At 38.6% G+C, this 17348-nt stretch overlaps 5 protein-coding genes across 5 annotated transcripts; all 5 read right to left on the bottom strand.

The window, feature by feature from the left end:
• Positions 1-651: 651 nt before the first annotated feature.
• LOC125247306 (histone H2B) lies at positions 652-1737 on the bottom strand. The gene has a single exon (XM_048158562.1). The coding sequence runs from the start codon at positions 1420-1422 to the stop codon at positions 1048-1050; it is 375 nt and encodes a 124-aa protein (XP_048014519.1). The 5' UTR covers positions 1423-1737; the 3' UTR covers positions 652-1047.
• Positions 1738-1951: 214 nt separating this feature from the next.
• Positions 1952-6959, bottom strand: LOC125247316 (histone H3-like). Its single transcript, XM_048158568.1, has 2 exons — positions 6605-6959; positions 1952-2571 (listed from the first exon to the last, which is right to left on the bottom strand). The coding sequence occupies exons 1-2, from the start codon at positions 6931-6933 to the stop codon at positions 2247-2249; spliced, it is 654 nt and encodes a 217-aa protein (XP_048014525.1). The 5' UTR covers positions 6934-6959; the 3' UTR covers positions 1952-2246.
• Positions 6960-7568: 609 nt separating this feature from the next.
• LOC125247295 (histone H2A-like) lies at positions 7569-8166 on the bottom strand. Its single transcript, XM_048158557.1, has one exon. The coding sequence runs from the start codon at positions 8118-8120 to the stop codon at positions 7734-7736; it is 387 nt and encodes a 128-aa protein (XP_048014514.1). The 5' UTR covers positions 8121-8166; the 3' UTR covers positions 7569-7733.
• Positions 8167-8519: 353 nt separating this feature from the next.
• LOC125247312 (histone H1-like) lies at positions 8520-9272 on the bottom strand. Its single transcript, XM_048158564.1, has one exon. It carries the CDS (start codon positions 9258-9260, stop codon positions 8640-8642), a length of 621 nt encoding a protein of 206 aa, XP_048014521.1. The 5' UTR covers positions 9261-9272; the 3' UTR covers positions 8520-8639.
• A 3882-nt stretch (positions 9273-13154) lies between these two features.
• On the bottom strand, positions 13155-15967 carry LOC125247942 (piggyBac transposable element-derived protein 4-like). Its single transcript, XM_048159494.1, has 2 exons — positions 15822-15967; positions 13155-14730 (listed from the first exon to the last, which is right to left on the bottom strand). The coding sequence occupies exons 1-2, from the start codon at positions 15965-15967 to the stop codon at positions 13155-13157; spliced, it is 1722 nt and encodes a 573-aa protein (XP_048015451.1).
• Positions 15968-17348: the final 1381 nt, after the last annotated feature.

Genomic DNA, 17348 nt, shown 5'->3' on the forward strand with positions numbered 1-17348 from the left:
AACAACCTCTTTAACTCTTGTGCGGAAATCAAAACCCTTTGCCTAATTTGGTGTTCGGGTCAAAAATGATGACCTTTTAAAATTGCTTGTATGTCTCTCAGTTCACTTTATTATCTCTAAATATTGGATTCAATCTTTTTTGTCAGCTTGTTTTCTTTCGATTAGCACAGGTTTTGTATTTCTTTTTTGGATCTGGCTGATTGCAGGCCTTATTACGCTGAACTTATGCACCTCAATTGTTGACTGAAAAAAAAAAAAAAAAACATTTAATGGTAATTTTGGCAAAATTGAATAAAATTAATATATTCTTTACAATTGTTCACACTAATGTGCTTTAATGTGTAACTAGGAAGCTTGTTTTGAAATTATTTTATTTGGTACAAATTGGCACAAAGTCACACTTGTGTTGCAGGTCAAAAATGACCGGCCTACATAAAATTGCTCATAAACCTCTCAATATGCCATATTTTCACCAATATTTGACAACTTAATTTCTTCCAGTTAGCATCATAATCCAGTAATATTCAGTTCTCATTATTGTCCTTCAGTCACCATCATTTGACAGGTCACTTGAAAGATACTTTTTTAATAAACATTTTCAGACAGCTGCAGGACATTAGTCCATAATAAACTGACAATGAGAAATCCAAAGACTAAAATATTAGACTTTATTGTAAAAACACCCTCCTGACAAGTCAATGTCACTAAACTTTACTAGTGTAGACTATTAAAATTAATCAGAAGTCAACTTAACTAGGCCCAAATGCTCCAGTCTACAGTAATGAACCTTATAATCACATGCTTTGTAAATGCATATAGTAAACTTGATCTCAATTAATATGCAGATTTCTGATGATGTAGAAACAGTTACTAATGAGCTCAAGTTTTGAAGTGTTTTAACAGCAATAGAAGTACACGATTTCCAACTCGATTTTTCAATACATCACATTTAGTTTTAAACAGATTCTACAAACAGAAGCTCTTTAAAGGAGAAGTTGGGTGGCTCTTAAAAGAGCCTTTGGGTCGCTGAGAGTCTCGGTTGAATCTCTACTTGGAGCTGGTGTACTTGGTGACGGCCTTGGTGCCCTCGGACACGGCGTGTTTGGCCAGCTCTCCGGGCAGCAGCAGACGCACGGCGGTCTGGATCTCTCTAGAAGTGATGGTGGAGCGCTTGTTGTAGTGAGCGAGACGAGACGACTCACCGGCGATGCGCTCGAAGATGTCGTTGACGAAAGAGTTCATGATGCCCATCGCCTTGGAAGAGATGCCGGTGTCAGGATGAACCTGCTTCAGGACTTTGTAGACGTAGATAGCGTAGCTCTCCTTCCTGGACCTCTTGCGCTTCTTTCCTCCTTTACCGGCGGTCTTCGTGACGGCCTTCTTGGAGCCCTTCTTAGGCGCGGACTTTGCTGGTTCAGGCATGATGCTTTTTGAACATAAACTTGACAAAGCAATGTGAAGTCAGAAGCGACACAGAGGCATTTATTCACCGCCCTATGCTAATTTTCAAAGAGATACAGAAACTCTCTGATCGCCTCTTTTAATAGACCAAACCCATAAACTTGTATTTCATTGGACAACTCAAAGCGTCACGAGCGGAATAAGAGCCAATCACATGCGCCGCCGCCAACCGCTCAAAGTTTGAACTACACCCTGACTGTGTCCTTTGTTTCTTTTCCCGCTCTTTTTATTATTAGTTTGAGAAAATAAGCGATTCTAGACAAATATTGTCGAGTAATTTTAAAAACCCTTTAGACCCATTGAGGGAGTGTTGGAGGAAAGAGACCATTATCAGTCAGACATCCTTTAAAAGCAGTTTTTCCTCGAGACTTCATTGATTCATCAATCTGTTTAAACTACACGAATAATAAATAAAAGCCCATTTATGTAAAACAAATACCAGTTTCGTTAATGTTTTATGTATTTTGAACTGCAAACTTTAGTCCCATTTTGATCTAGTTTGAAGTTAGTTATATCTTTAAACATTGTGTAATATTACAAAAGGTCTTTTATGCGCCACTTAAACCAACATATTCTGGGTATCATCGTTAAAGAGAACTAAAAGAAAAAAACACTAATAATCCCAATATTTTACTGTGAAACAGTTTATATTTAGTAACATTTTCGCTGAATCCAGGAAATAATGCGTTTTATCAATTAAATTCCTATATGGCTCTTTATGTGAGAGAGTGTGTGGCTCTTAAAAGAGCCGTTGGGTTGGTGTAGTTGTTCCTGGTTTCAGAAGTTTATCCTCCGAAGCCGTACAGAGTGCGTCCCTGTCGCTTCAGCGCGTACACAACATCCATGGCGGTCACGGTCTTTCTCTTGGCGTGCTCGGTGTAGGTGACGGCATCGCGGATGACGTTCTCCAGAAACACCTTCAACACTCCGCGGGTCTCCTCGTAGATCAGACCGGAGATGCGCTTGACACCGCCACGGCGAGCGAGACGACGGATGGCGGGTTTGGTGATTCCCTGGATGTTATCGCGCAGAACTTTACGGTGACGCTTGGCGCCTCCTTTTCCGAGCCCTTTACCGCCTTTGCCTCTTCCAGACATGTTTAACACAACTCTATAAAGCGACGATAAAGAATGATAGACGAGTGTTACTAGGAGGCCTTTTACATTTGCTTACAGGACCTGAGAGAAACCAGCACCGCGTCACAAGGCGCAACACGCCCCTCCCCTCAATATAGTTCGAGCACAAAACACTGTGATTTCAGCCTAACACTGATCTAACGAGGCCTGTGCTTTGTTTAGTATGAAAAATTAAGTTTTATAAGATTTATTTGACAAAGATAATATTATAACATTGTCATATCATATACAGAGATACTGAAAGACAATGAAATGTGACAGTTTAGTACATTTATTAGACAGTTCAGATATATTTGGGTCATTCTACAGAAACGTTCATTTTTGGTATGACAAAATGTCTTAAAATGTATTTCTTTTTCTAACATTTAAACTTAGACCACATTATTATATTACACTTTGACTTTATGAATACACATAAATGACAGCTTAATGATTTTTTTTATTTTTCTGTGCATTTATTTAAAGATCGCATGTACCTTTACCTTACTTCTCTGGTATTTTTAAACGTTTTTATGAAATGTTATTTCTCTGTAATTTTTTTCAGTACATGCCGTCAGAGTTACAGAATAATAATGATAATGCAAAAAAAAAAAAATAAATAAATAAATAAATAAAATAAGGAGATTATGTTTTTTTTTTATCAGGTTAGTTAAAAGTGTGATTGAATGATGTTAATTGAATTGCACAACCATGTGTTTGCTATAACAATGAAAATATTTGAAAAACAGTTATAAACAAGTAATGATGCAATCCTTTACATCTTAATTCTTGAGTGTAGCAGAATTCAATGGTTGTAAAATTATTATCATGTCACATATGACACATTTTATTTAATGTGACAGACAAAAAACAGTAACACCAGTGACGGATACATAAGACCAAAGATCCTTATTCTTCAACTATAATGAAGTAGATGAGACTAAATTTTTACATTTGGTATACAATAAAAGACTTATCATTGTCACTTAGTGAAAGCAGTCAGTAAATGATCATAAACAACATTTTAAAACTGTCTGTAAAATACACTGTCTGTAAAGTTGCTGCTTCTCAGCTGCACTCAATTTAGCCAAATACCATTAATTTAGCCATATCTGCCCAAAGGAGGATTAACAATGAGACAGAAAAGTTATAACCATGTAATCTTAGTGCTATTTTATGAAAATAACTAAATGAATAGCTTTGAATAAAGTTTATCTATAAACGGGTGTTAGGGATAAACAGTTTAGGACCCTTGAGACCAGATATGTTGAATAAAGACCCAGAGTCAAAGTTTAAAAAATTAATAAATTGAAGAAAAATTTAATGAAGAATAGCTTGCAGTTTCATCAGCAGAAGCCAGCTTCAGGTCTCACAAGGAGTTCGTAGGCCACTCTGCGTTCATTCACATTTCCATAACAATTATACTCTAACAGAGTCAACTAACTATATCATTACTTCAGGTTGGATGATTCTGATTGGCTAAGGAAAATAGACAAATTTGGTAATCTTCCACACATGGACAGATAGTCAGAAGCATGTCTCCCTTCGTCACGGTGACCCTGGATTTAGGTACCGGATGTCCTTTTGGGGTCATGACATGGCGTCTGCTGGTCTCAAGCAGAATGCCAGTTGTCCAGAACAAAGGACCTGCACAGAACTTAGCACACATACACACATACACGATTCACAGCTTCTTCAAGGCTGAAGTTGATCTGAGCTCTGCTCTGAGCAGGAAACTTTCCCAAAACATACTGATAACAATTTATTTTCTCTCAGTGAGAGGTACAGACAATATTCAAAATTATTTTCTAGTGTTTGAAAAAGGAAAATAAATGCTTTAACACACGTTGAAGAAGTCATTCAAATAATTTAACAGAAAGATATATGTTGATGAATAACAAAATAAAAAAGATATATATTGAAGCGGCAGTGGATTCCAGAATCCACTCCTTCACGGGTAACACCAGTGACAGTTTTCATGAAAAATGCATTTTACAAAATGGCTGCTGCAAGGTGTCAATCCACATGTTGTCAATCATGATATATTCACTAAATCAAGTAATTTAATCCATTTGTACTCTAGTTTTTTTTTAATTACCTAGCAATAAAGTAGGTCACACCAGTGACTTCAACTAAAAGCTTCATATGAAATTATGATTTTCTAATTCAAATGTCTGATAACTGAAAAGAGACAGTGGACTTTCCATCGGCCTTTCTTTATTGATCTTCAGGAAACAGGAAGAAGGAAGTCAAGTGATGTCATCAGTGTGATTATTTATTTCAAAATAAGAGATTTTTGTTAAAGGTAACACCAGTGTCACAACACCAGGGGACCACTACATTCATTATATACTTTATAATATTTATTTGGCATTTGTATACATATATATAAAATTGTAATCCTAAAGTGTTTTTCAAGTGTAATATTTCTGTAAAGTCTAGGGACAGAAAAGTGGACGTTTCTGTAGAATGACCCATTTGCAGAATATAAATGATTTCAGGCCTCTGGGATTTAAACTGTAGGTCTCTTAGCTGAATCTGCACCTGCATAAACATTAATCTCTTCTCTGGCCTTCATCCTGCGCTAAAAGTTTCAAAACAGACCATGCTGCTATTAGAGAGTAGCTAGAAGATTTGATAAATCTGTGAATGACCTAATAAAAAAAAAAAAGTTGGAAAATACCCAACTGTATGTTTTTTGGCAGACTTTCTGAAGATAAAAAGAAGTGACAAACACCTGGATAAAAGGTCACTGGTTAAAAACTGTATAAAATGAGAGTTTTTCACAACTGCTAAAACACTAAACTTCATTCTCTGAATCAAATGGTCACTGGCCGGGACCCGTTTATTGAATAAATCAGTCTTTCTGTAAAACCTTAAACAAGTTCAGGCAGTTACAAACCGTTTGCAAATTCTATACACTTTATTTTTCCTTCAAAACTTTAAACACATTCTCACTCACTAAAACACACATTACACTGTGATGCACTTGTGTTGGACAACAGGAAACACAAGTGACAAAATTAAACAAAACTACAACACAGTCATCATTGTTTACAAACAAGAGATGAAAAATGATGTGATCAAACCAGCTGTGGGAAATATAAAGCAGCTCAGAGTGCACAGGTGCATTGAATGATGATACGAGCAATGGATGGAAACAATCTGAGAGGAAGAGGAGGAAGAGGATATAGACGAGGAAGAGGATGGTGTTGAGAGTGTTGTCAAGGCTGGATCTGCACAGGACAAAGTTCTCTGGCTGAACCCAACACAGATGTGATGCTGAGGCAGAATGAATTTTGCAGTATTTTTACAGTATGCAAGTGCTGAATATACAGACATTCAATACTAAACAACATTCAATACAATACTAAACTTGGAGTGCATATGGTGTACAATATATTCAACCTAGTTAATATACTTTTACATAATTACAAATTTTGTTTACTGTATACAATAAATATTTTTTTGTTTTTCAAAATTGTAACTAGATGCTCTGAATGTCAGGAGTTTTGTTAATAAAGATTTGTTTTTTTTGTTTAATGCTGTGAGAAAATGGACAAAGGTTTCAAGAAATGTATTTGCAATTGTAAAAGACTAAAGAATGTGTGTTTACACTATTAGTTACAATTTGTACAAAATGTATTCTTTTAAATACATAGTATTTAATAATAGCTTAGGCATATATATATATATATATATATATATATATATATATATATATATATATATATATATATATATTATTTTTTTTTTTTTTTTTTTTTTTTTTTTTTTTTTTTTTTTTTTAAATGTCTTTGAGAAATATAAATTGTAGTTTGAGGTGCACCAGCTATTGTTAATACAACTTTCGACTCATTAAGCGTTGGACTGGAAATGGTCTCGTTCAGTGTAATTTTGGTGGCTCTTAAAAGAGCCTTTGGGGTTTGATGTGGCTGATGCGGGTTTAGGCGCGCTCTCCGCGGATACGGCGGGCCAGCTGAATGTCTTTGGGCATGATGGTGACCCTCTTGGCGTGGATGGCGCACAGGTTGGTGTCCTCAAACAGACCGACCAAATAAGCCTCGCTGGCCTCCTGCAGGGCCATGACAGCGGAGCTCTGGAAGCGCAGATCCGTCTTGAAGTCCTGAGCGATTTCTCGGACCAGCCGCTGGAAGGGCAGTTTGCGGATCAGCAGCTCGGTGGACTTCTGATAACGGCGGATCTCTCGGAGAGCCACGGTCCCGGGCCTGTAACGATGGGGCTTCTTGACGCCGCCGGTGGCCGGAGCGCTCTTACGGGCGGCTTTGGTAGCGAGCTGCTTCCTCGGGGCTTTGCCACCGGTGGATTTACGAGCGGTCTGCTTAGTTCTTGCCATTGCTGCAATCAATTTCCCTTTCTGTCCTGCTTACGCTGGAAATGCTGCTCTGTGTTACACGCCTGCTTTTAAAGCATTGCGAGGCGTTGAGCTCATAGTGTCGGGAGGGTGCGGAAGCTTGTGATTGGCTAATCTGTGACGTGTGCTTATGACTGTTAGCCAATGACTGCGCGTTTCCTTTTTTTTTTCAAACAAGCAGAGGGTTTCCCGCTCAATGTGCTTTGTTCGGTTGACTCAGTGTACATGACTGACACCTCCATGAGCTTCATACTCACATTGTTTTATTTATTTATTTCTTAATTTATTCTGAAACACTTAATTCCCAGTGGTTGTGCAGATTTTGGATTGGAACAAAAACACATTATAGTCTGTATAAAAGCAGTATTAAGTCTAAAATATATAAAGCAGCTTGTGGCCGTGATAAAACAAAACACCCAGAGTAACAGTGACCAATTTGTTACCCTGACACCGATATGTATATTGGTTTTTATTTAAGGTAATTATCAAAATATTAAATACATCAAAACAAATAACTATGTTATAGAGGAGATGAGTTAGTTAGTGATCCTACACGCCTCCTAAAGAACGATCTCTACAGACACATCAGGGGATCTTAATGTGTTTATAATAATAATACACACCTCGTACATTTTACTGGATTGATGGGCCTTATTTTTTCTGTTCTCAACCGAAAGGGTTTATGATTATTTTAAATATTAACAAAGAAAAGCGCTCTTCATCAGATAAAATGGGTGGCTCTTAAAAGAGCCTTTGGGTCAGTAAAGCGGTCTCTAATAGCTTTACTTAGATTTGGCGGGTTTCTCGGTCTTCTTGGGCAGCAGCACAGCCTGGATGTTGGGCAGCACACCGCCCTGAGCGATGGTCACTCCGCCCAGAAGTTTGTTCAACTCTTCGTCGTTGCGCACCGCCAGCTGCAGATGACGGGGGATGATGCGGGTCTTCTTGTTGTCCCGAGCGGCATTTCCAGCTAACTCCAGGATCTCAGCGGTAAGATACTCGAGCACAGCCGCCAAATAAACAGGAGCACCAGCACCGACGCGCTCGGCGTAGTTGCCTTTGCGGAGAAGCCTGTGAACACGGCCGACGGGGAACTGCAGTCCTGCCCTGGATGAGCGAGTCTTAGCCTTGGCTCTTGTTTTTCCTCCGGTTTTGCCTCTTCCACTCATTTTTAATTCAGTTACTGTAACTCTCGCAGACAGAAAGAACAGAATGAGATTTCTGGTCTCCACATACTGTCTTTAATCTAGAGTGTCAGTCGCTCATTGGTTTAGAGTCTGTAAAGATTTAAACCAATCACTGAACTTCCCTCCAAAGCCCAACCCCCTTTCTGCCGGAATAATTATGCACATATTTCTGACCATGAAACCATATATATATATATATTTATTTAAAATAAACCATTTAAATATATATTGTCGCAATTTTCCAGTGTTGTGTGTAAATATTTTGTATGTTGTGTGTAAATTCTGTCTGTACTTTGTTCTACAATATCCTATTTGGAGTGTATCAGTATATTATTAAAATGGTTCGAGTTTATTTTCAGAACTGGATGGCTTGTCTGTTCTGAATGTAGTCTAAAAGATCATTATATCTTGGCTTTTTCTATAATATACACGAGTTTTGCTCTTTATTCAGAGTTGGTGGGTGGCTCTTAAAAGAGCCGTTGAGGAGAAACAGTAAATACTTTATTTCTTTTTGGGCGCTGCCTTTTTAGGCTTGGCGGCTTTAGGCTTTGCCGCCTTAGGTTTAGCCGCCTTGGCCTTTTTGGGGCTCTTGGCTGCTTTCTTAGCGGCTGCTGGCTTCTTTGCCTTCTTGGGGCTCTTCGTCGCCTTCTTAGCGGCTGTGGCAGCGGGTTTCTTGGCCTTCTTGGGTGATTTCTTCGCGGCGGGCTTCTTTGCCGCTGCGCTCTTGGGCTTCTTGGCAGCAGCGGGTTTCTTGGCCGCGGGCTTCTTCGCTTTAGGAGCCGCTTTCTTGGCCGGCTTCTTCTTGGTCTCGGCTTTCTGCTTGTTGAGCTTGAATGAGCCGGAAGCACCGGTCCCTTTGACCTGCACCAGGGTGCCTTTAGTCACCAGGCTCTTGATGGCGATCTTAACGCGGGAGTTGTTCTTCTCCACGTCGTAGCCGCTGGCGGCGATAGCTTTCTTCAGGGCGGCGAGGGACACGCCGCTCCTCTCCTTGGATGCGGACACAGCTTTGACGATGAGCTCACCGACGCCTGGACCTGCTTTCTTGGCTTTCGCAGCTGACTTCTTCTTGGGCGCTTTGGCCGGGGCGGCAGCAGCCGGGGCTGGAGCGGTTTCTGCCATCTCTCTCTCGGATCAGATCTGTCTTTCAAACGCTGTCTGGTTTCAGTAATGAAGCGCTCGAGCGCCGCTGCGCTCTTAAATAACACATGAGAACCTTATAGACTCAACCCGCCCTGCTCGGTGTCTGTGCGCCTCCACGAGCCCCTCACGATTGTGTTTTCTTCTCTTACATTTGGGACAAAACTGAAGCGGTAAAATAGTTTGTCGCAGTAAAAACAAAGTGAGCACCGAGCAGAGGTTCTGAACTTTCACTGGAGACTAAAATACGCGGAGAGGAAATGTTTCTTTTGCCTCCGTCAGACCAAATCCAAGTCAAGCATCAGCCACGGGGAAAAGCTGCGTGTAAATTTGATGAATAGTTTTAATGGAAAAGTTGATAAAAGCCTGAACGCGTCCTCTTTGTGTTCAGAAAACAGTCTGAATGCGACTTTAATGAAACCAGCATTAGTGAGGGGCGTGAGGAGGCTTTCATACAGCTGTTGTTTTGGGCAGCTTGAAGCACACGAACATCATCCGGAGGATCCGAGTTTGTTTGTGACTCTCCTGTCTGACCCTCATCTTCGGCCAGCAGATCTGTCCTTATAATAAAATGGGACATTCTACCAGAAACGTACATTATCTGTCCTTGAAGTATTACAGTGACTAAAAAGTATTTCATCCAAAAAAATGTCTAAAACTGACTGATGGTTGATTTCTGTGAGTTGTTCTGTAAATGAATATGTCATTCTTTAGGTTCTCAGATATTTTTTTTTCTTTATTAAAAACACTTTTGAAAATTACAAATCTGTTTTTGTCATTGTCCTCAGCCAAATTGGCACTACAGCTTTAGTTTTGTGATAAAATTTTTTATTTAGAAAAAAACTCCATCAATAACAAGTTTAAGCTGTTATCATTCACATCAATTGATTAAAACATGAAATTATACATAAATTCTACAAATAAATACTATTTTACAACTGTCCCCATGTTTTCGGTCAGTCCTGTCATGTTCACATAAAACTCTAAATGTTTGCAATAGGCCTTTAAGGGTATGACTCAGAGGAAGTGACATCATTTGACTGAGGTGAAGCTGACACTGATCAAGGGTGAGTTCTATCATTGAATTTTATTATTTTAAGCTTGTTTTTGTATGTTTTTTTTTTTTTTTTTTTTCTTTGAGGAGGACGAGCTAAAGGGTCAGGCCCCGTCACAGTAAAATATCCCAGAAAATAATGACATTTTTTAAATCCAAACATGTCTAAAAAGGTTCCTGAAATTTCTTGCTTGCATGTTAACAGTTTTAACAGTTTTTACTGCTTTTGAGGTTGCACTTTATACATTAATATTTATAATATTAATGAAATTTCACTTTGTATTACAGCTTAGTAATAACAGTGATACCATATCTACATTAATACCTAGGGAATTACATGCAATTTTGTTATTTCCATGTAATTTTCTAAGTAATAATGTAGATATTACCGTAGTATTACCCTGTTATTACTGAGCCGTAATATGATGTGGCACCACAGTTACTTTACATTGTGCTATTCAGTTAAATGTCTATGGATTACATTTGCTGTATCATAGTAAAATGTACTTTATATTATGAAGTTATATTTTCATAGAACGACACAGTAACTGAATAGAGTAGTGTAACCTTTAAATGACTTAAATGGTTGTGTGACAGTATGTGTGGTGTGTGTTGCAGGTAAAAGAGAGAGGGGCGAAAGCGATCTAAGAAAGAGAAGCTCCAGGACAAAGTCAAAGAGCTACAAGAGGCCTTTAGTCGTACCACTGCAATTGTGTTTTCACTCCCGTTTGTGTTTGTGCCATTCTAGTCATTTATCTGGCCATAATTGATTGATAAATTAAATTTTAATGAACTTTTAAATAAATTGTTAAATGAAATATGTTTATATATTGAAATAAAATGAAATTAGTTTTAATTAAAATGATGTTTGGACTATATCAGTTGTCAATGAAATCCATTATGTCAGTCCTGTCACAGAGGAAATTATGATATAAAAATGTAGTATTTGAGGAAATATTGATGAATTAATCTCTTTAACTGTGTAGACTCATATGTAAAGGTAGTTCTTTTAAAAATATATAAGTGCCTGATGGGTATTCTGTGATTTTGTGTACTACAGTTGACCGAATAGTTGCTTCTATTTCTTATAGGAATTACAAAACCATGTTAGATACAATCAGGGACATGTGACCAAAAAGAAAATGCTGTTTGTATCAAAGAAATTCATTAGGAAACTATTCTAACATTTACAAATTTGTCTGTGACGGGGCCTGACATTTTAGGGGTGAAATGCATATAAAAATGTATTTTATTCAATCATAAAACATGCTGAGATGGCATGATATGTGTTTCTCATAGTTTAACATGTCCTCTATATGACGCAATGTTCAGATTTAAGAATAAGATTTTTTCCCCCAAGATTTTTTGAAGTGAAAATGTACATTTCTGGTAGAATGTCAATAATAATAATAATATTAATAATAATAATAATAATAATAATAATAATAAACTAAATATGTAGTGTAAGTCTGATCAGGCAAGTGTTAATGTTTTAACTTAAATACATTTTCATTATGTGTGTCTTTGATCTGAAATCATCAGGGGTTGCAATAGTTTTCTGACCCAGGACAATATTTTTCTTACTTTTCTTCTTGTGAAAAGAAATGCGGCTCTCATGACATGCAGTAATTATACATTTTCCTTATGGTCCACTATATTAGTGAGGATATTTTGTGCCTCACACGTAATACCAAACACTCCATTTCTCTTTACCCTGAACCAAAACTGAGAAAACTTCTCATTTTGCTGAATTTAAATAGATATAACTTTGCTCTTGAAACTTATTGAACAATGATAGTTATTTTATTCATAAACTAAGAGTATCGGGGTTTCCAACTTTGTTTGGCTGGTTAGTGAGATTTTAAGGGACAAGAGGTTTTAATGATCCAATAATTCATTTTTTCAATTCAGTGCTCTGTTCCTGTTTTCCTGAGAAACCCTGGATGAACTAGAACAACCAATTATTCAGTAAATGTGCCAGAGAACGACGGGAAGATGTTTAGTGGATTATGCTGGCAAAAGCAAGAGAATACATGTAGATGTTGCCTGTTGTGAATTTCTCAGAATAGTACATGGAGGTCTAAAATCTCCCATCACAACCTGAGGTGTTCATCTGGATCCTGAAAAGTTGGACATTCTCTATATTTGAGCTTATTTCAGCTATTTATAGACCTTATTTTCCAGAGAAACATGCGCGCCGCCATCTTTAGAATATTGTCTTTGAACTTCCGTTTTCGCGGAAGCCCTGTATATTTCTATGGCATCACTGTTGAAGAATAATTAGCTGGTGAAGTGGATTTACCTGTTGTAGAGTTAAAAAGTTATCATGAGCATTGTAATGTTTAAAGCGAGTGTCTTAACAAATGTCAGTAGAACGCGAAGATTTTATGTGCAGTTCATTGAATGAGCAGTTCATTCATAAATACATAAGATCGCTGTGGAAATACAAGCCGGAAGTCAAAAGACAACGAGCGCAGCGCTGAAAAGGGGCGGGGCTACATAAGGTCTATACTGTAAGGCAAACATCTCAATACACTGTATTCAGCACAGATTGTAGTGCAATTATATGCTACATAGATTTTCTTGTTTTAGAAAGGCAGTAAGCAAGACACTGCCAGTGGTCATAAATATGGTGCCTTTAACACCCCATTCCCTATTGGTTCATTCCCTAATGGGTCTATTAATATGACAATTAAAAATGAATGAGAATGTGAGATTTTTTTTTTTTTTTTTTGTAATTTATTTACAAACATAGTGCACAATATGCTCAATAAAATCAAACAAAAAAGGAGTGTGTGATTAAAGGCACATTTTGAATTCACTCACACACTTTTGTGCCATTCCTGGAAACAGTTCCTGTTCAACTGAAGACACAAGTGAACATCACATGCCTGACATTTCCAAGGTGTCTGTTGCTTCTTGCCAAACACTGCTTTGCAATGCGCACATATGCGGCGACCGGAAGTGGCGATTTTTCTGACATCCGAGGTCAGCTCAGCTCCTGGAACCGGCACGTGGTCAATACTGGTCTGTTTCGGTGCTTCTTTCTGAGACACACCACAGAGATCTGCAACAAGCTGCTCCATAAACTCCTTGTGCGTCATGTTGCCGTGTAGCTCCTTGTGCAATATGAAAGCGTTGGTGGCAGCAATGTCCAAGAAGTGTAGAAAGACTTTTCTGTACCACTTCATGGTTTTGTGCTGTGCAGTGAAATACTCCAACAGCTGATCGGACAGGTCGACACCTGCCATGTGGTGGTTGTACGCAGTCACAGGTGAGGGACACGGAAAAGTCTTTGTCCTCCATGTATCTTGTGCTTTCACTTTTCTTTGCACACGGTCTCCTGTATAGGCAGCATGGATGGTGGAACAAACAGACACCTCTTTTTTGTCCATCCACTTCACACACACAAGAGGCCCATCCCGAATCCACCTGATGGATCCCCTGGTGGACTTTTTGGTCAGTGAATTAGATGCGCTCTGTGGGAAGCCCCTCCTGTAGTCTCTGTAAGTCCCACAAGCACCAAACTTCATAGAAAGCAGGTCTGTTAAGAGCTTTGGACTTGTAAAGAAATCGTCCATGTAAACATGGTACCCAGAGCCCAAAGCTTTCTTGTCCAGAAGAGACTTCACAGCATTGTATGAAATCCCATGGCCTGTAGGGAAGCTGTTTTTGCCCGTGTACACAGAGAGGTCCACAGTATATTCATTTGATGAGTCAGCGAGGACAAAAAACTTGAAGCCCAGCTTTGTTGGCTTTGGTTTCGTGAACCGTGTCATTCCTGCATTTGCTCTGCATGCCACCAGTCTTTCCTTCACAGCTAAACTTCTTCTAGGATGATAAAAGGTTTTGCACGCAATACGGATGGTGTCCAAGAGGGGTCTGATCCTGAAAAGCTGGTCATGTTCAGCTGTGCCCCTCTTTTTGTCATTTTCCTTGTCTGCATCTGGGTGACTCATGTGCAAATTCCATGAAATGGTGCGGTATCTGTCCCTTGACATAACTGTGGCAGGAAGATGCAAAGAGAAAAGACTGTCCTGCCGCCAGTAGTCAGCGATGGAGCTCATCTTCACCGTGGCCATGTAGAAAACGAGTCCAATGTAGCGGTACATCTCGTCAGCGCTGACATCTGTCCAACTGTATTTGCGACCCTTTGCAAGTGCCCTGGCAGCCTGAGCGTTTGTGTTGTGGCACAGATTTGACACGGCGCTCTCTGAGAAAAACAGTTTGAAAAGACTCATAGGGGAGTGAGAGTCAGCGAGACTCGACTGCGGCCCAGGTTTCCGTGCAGGCAGGAATCTCAGAGTCTCTGGATTAATGTCAACATCAGTTTCTGCTTTCCATGACAGATTCCTGTCTCTCTTTCCAACAGGTATCTGTCCGCTGTCATTCTCACATCTGTGGGGGGAGAAGACAAAAGTGAGCATGCTGACAACAGGATCACAACATTATGAATTACTAAAACTGATATATTGCCCACTCATTACAAACATATACTTTGTGTGTATTATTTCACAGTATGTAAACAAAATGAAACTGTCATCTGTAACATGAGGGGTAAAAACACACTTACTCATTAAGATTCTCAACTGCATTGAAAACTGAACGATGCTTGTGTGCCGCTCCTGTATGAGGTGCACGTGAAGGAATCACATCCCTAAGAAAAGAAAAGGTAAATGTTAGTAAACATTTCTCAGCTTAGATTGTCCAAGGTGGCATACCAGTGCATGCATAAGTGATTGACAATTAATGGATATGGTCACATGCTTTATATGTGTTGATGGGGCATCAACAACCTAATGTCATGCAAGTTCAAAACATTCACACCTAAGCAGACAATGGAGAACACAGTTAAAGGGATAGTTCAGCCACAAATGAAAATTAGTCCATGATTTACTCACCCTCAAACCATCCTAGGTGTAAATGACTATATCATTTCAGATGAACACAATCAGAGATAAATTTAAATATCCTTAGTCTTCCAAAGTTTATAGACTATTGGTTGTGAAAGGTACCCCAAATTCTGAAGACAGAAAAAAATGCATCCATCCATCCATCCATCCATTAAAAATAAATAAATAAATAAATAAATAATCCAATCATCATTTTTTTATGGGGTAACATTCACAACCAAAATACATCTTTGAGGACTAAGGATATTTTTAAATGTATCTCTGATGGTTTGAGGGTGAGTAAATCATGGACTAATTTTCATTTTTGGCTGAACTATCCCTTTAAGCTCTGTTGATGAAGCAGCATTTTACAGCAAACCCAAACTAGACCATTAGAATATAGTCTAAACATTTCCCCCGCCACATTATAGAGAATAAAAATGCTCGTTTCAGAAGACATTTAAATGTAATGAAAAGTCCACAGGACAACACATTTCACAATATTACAAACTGGTAGATTTCTGTCTGGCCATATGGGACTGAAAGCGCTATATGTGTAAGCGACTCTAATAACTAAATGAAGAATAAATGTCTTACTCATCAGAAAATGTGTCTGGATCAAAGCCCTCCTCAAAGTGCAGGCCTTCATCATCAATGTCTTCATCATCTTCTGATGAAGAACTGAACTCTTCCTCGCTGTCTACAGTCATCAGGAGATCTTCCTGGGGTGCGTGACGAACCATCGTGATGAAAAGTCAATAAAGCCAAACTAATGTTTGCTGCTAATTTTATTGTATTGATAGGGGGCGTTTACCACATTTCTCTGTCTTATTTCAGGTGATTAGCATATGAATAAAGCGCTCTGCGGGTGGGTGTGGCCAGACCGGCGCTAAAAAAAACTAGAATAGGAAAACCCCTTGAACTTTGTGTTTTTGCTCAAGTCTCTTTTGTTCTGGATTTCATACTTTTATTGATCCTTCTTTAGGAACATATTTCACTGGTTCGGGAATGTCAGTGTTCAGCATAAACAGAGATTTGCACTGGATATGTTTTGAATCTCATGGTAATTTCGCATGGCTGGATTTTCCTCCTCTGATTGGCTGTATTCAGGCAACGAATGGTTGGAAGGTATTTCATTGGGTAGAAAAGGCGCTCCCATAGACCTTATGTAGCCCCGCTCCTTTTCAGCGCTTTTTTCTCTGGTAAATAAGCACCCCTGAATCACCCCTCCTCTACAAGTTTCAGGTTCATTGAACTTTCCCACATTTTGGTTTCACCAACTTGACCCTTGGACATCAACTTTGGAGGCATAAAAACCTCCAAATTTCCATTTTGATGGAAATTTAGCATAAACGGTTATTTATTTTGCAACATGTTACAGCTCTAAAGGTAACTGAATTAATGCAATCTCTGAATGTGTATGGTTATGTGGCGCATATAACAATTCAAGAAAATGACAAAAACATGGGTGGCTATTTAAAGTGCACACTACACAGTTTATGCTAATTTCAGAGGGCTGGATTGCCTGTTTTCATTGGTCAGAAATTGGCTGGCTAGAGAAACATATGCCAATTGAAAAGGTCAAAATTTTAATCCTTCCCATCACCAGAACCGCCAGTGACTCTTTATCTGACTTCCCCACACAAAAGATGTCAATGCAGATCACAATCATGCCAATAAAGTATTTTAAATTGACAACTGTAATTCCGCAATGTTCTTACTTGATATTGTGAACATTAAATTAACTCTTGGAGAAGGTGTATATTTGAAGATCATACATCAGTATCAATTCACAAATAAATTCCCTGGGGATTAAGACACCGGATTGTCTCGCGATGTGTTGGAACTATTTAACCTTAGTGTAAAATGTATAAAATAGTGTAACATTTCAATTTCAAAATTCTATATTTTCCAGACTCAAATTTCCAAACAGATTTTTCAGGCCATATGTAACATGGTTCATACAGCATTATATTTAGTGCCGTCATCTGCAAATACTTTTAATATGTACACAAGGATGAGGGCGGCAGCATGGACGGCAAAAGGGAGAGGGATTAAGTTAATTAATTCATTTATTTTTGGGACATTCGTTTAGAATTATTTCACATCAAAAAGTTATCACCG

This window comes from Megalobrama amblycephala, linkage group LG15 (genome assembly GCF_018812025.1).
Source record: "Megalobrama amblycephala isolate DHTTF-2021 linkage group LG15, ASM1881202v1, whole genome shotgun sequence".
Classification (NCBI taxonomy): Eukaryota; Metazoa; Chordata; class Actinopteri; order Cypriniformes; family Xenocyprididae; genus Megalobrama; species Megalobrama amblycephala.

What these genes read in the sequence shown, in the direction of transcription:
- LOC125247306 (XM_048158562.1), bottom strand. Translation starts at nt 1,422, where the DNA reads ATGCCTGAACCAGCAAAGTCCGCGCCTAAGAAGGGCTCCAAGAAGGCC.
- LOC125247316 (XM_048158568.1), bottom strand. Translation starts at nt 6,933, where the DNA reads ATGGCAAGAACTAAGCAGACCGCTCGTAAATCCACCGGTGGCAAAGCC. An exon ending in CTGTTTGAGGACACCAACCT is followed by an intron (nt 2,572 to 6,604) that starts GTGCGCCATCCA and finishes GTCGCTTTATAG; the next exon opens with AGTTGTGTTAAACATGTCTG.
- LOC125247295 (XM_048158557.1), bottom strand. Translation starts at nt 8,120, where the DNA reads ATGAGTGGAAGAGGCAAAACCGGAGGAAAAACAAGAGCCAAGGCTAAG.
- LOC125247312 (XM_048158564.1), bottom strand. Translation starts at nt 9,260, where the DNA reads ATGGCAGAAACCGCTCCAGCCCCGGCTGCTGCCGCCCCGGCCAAAGCG.
- LOC125247942 (XM_048159494.1), bottom strand. Translation starts at nt 15,967, where the DNA reads ATGGTTCGTCACGCACCCCAGGAAGATCTCCTGATGACTGTAGACAGC. An exon ending in CCAGACACATTTTCTGATGA is followed by an intron (nt 14,731 to 15,821) that starts GTAAGACATTTA and finishes CTCCCCCCACAG; the next exon opens with ATGTGAGAATGACAGCGGAC.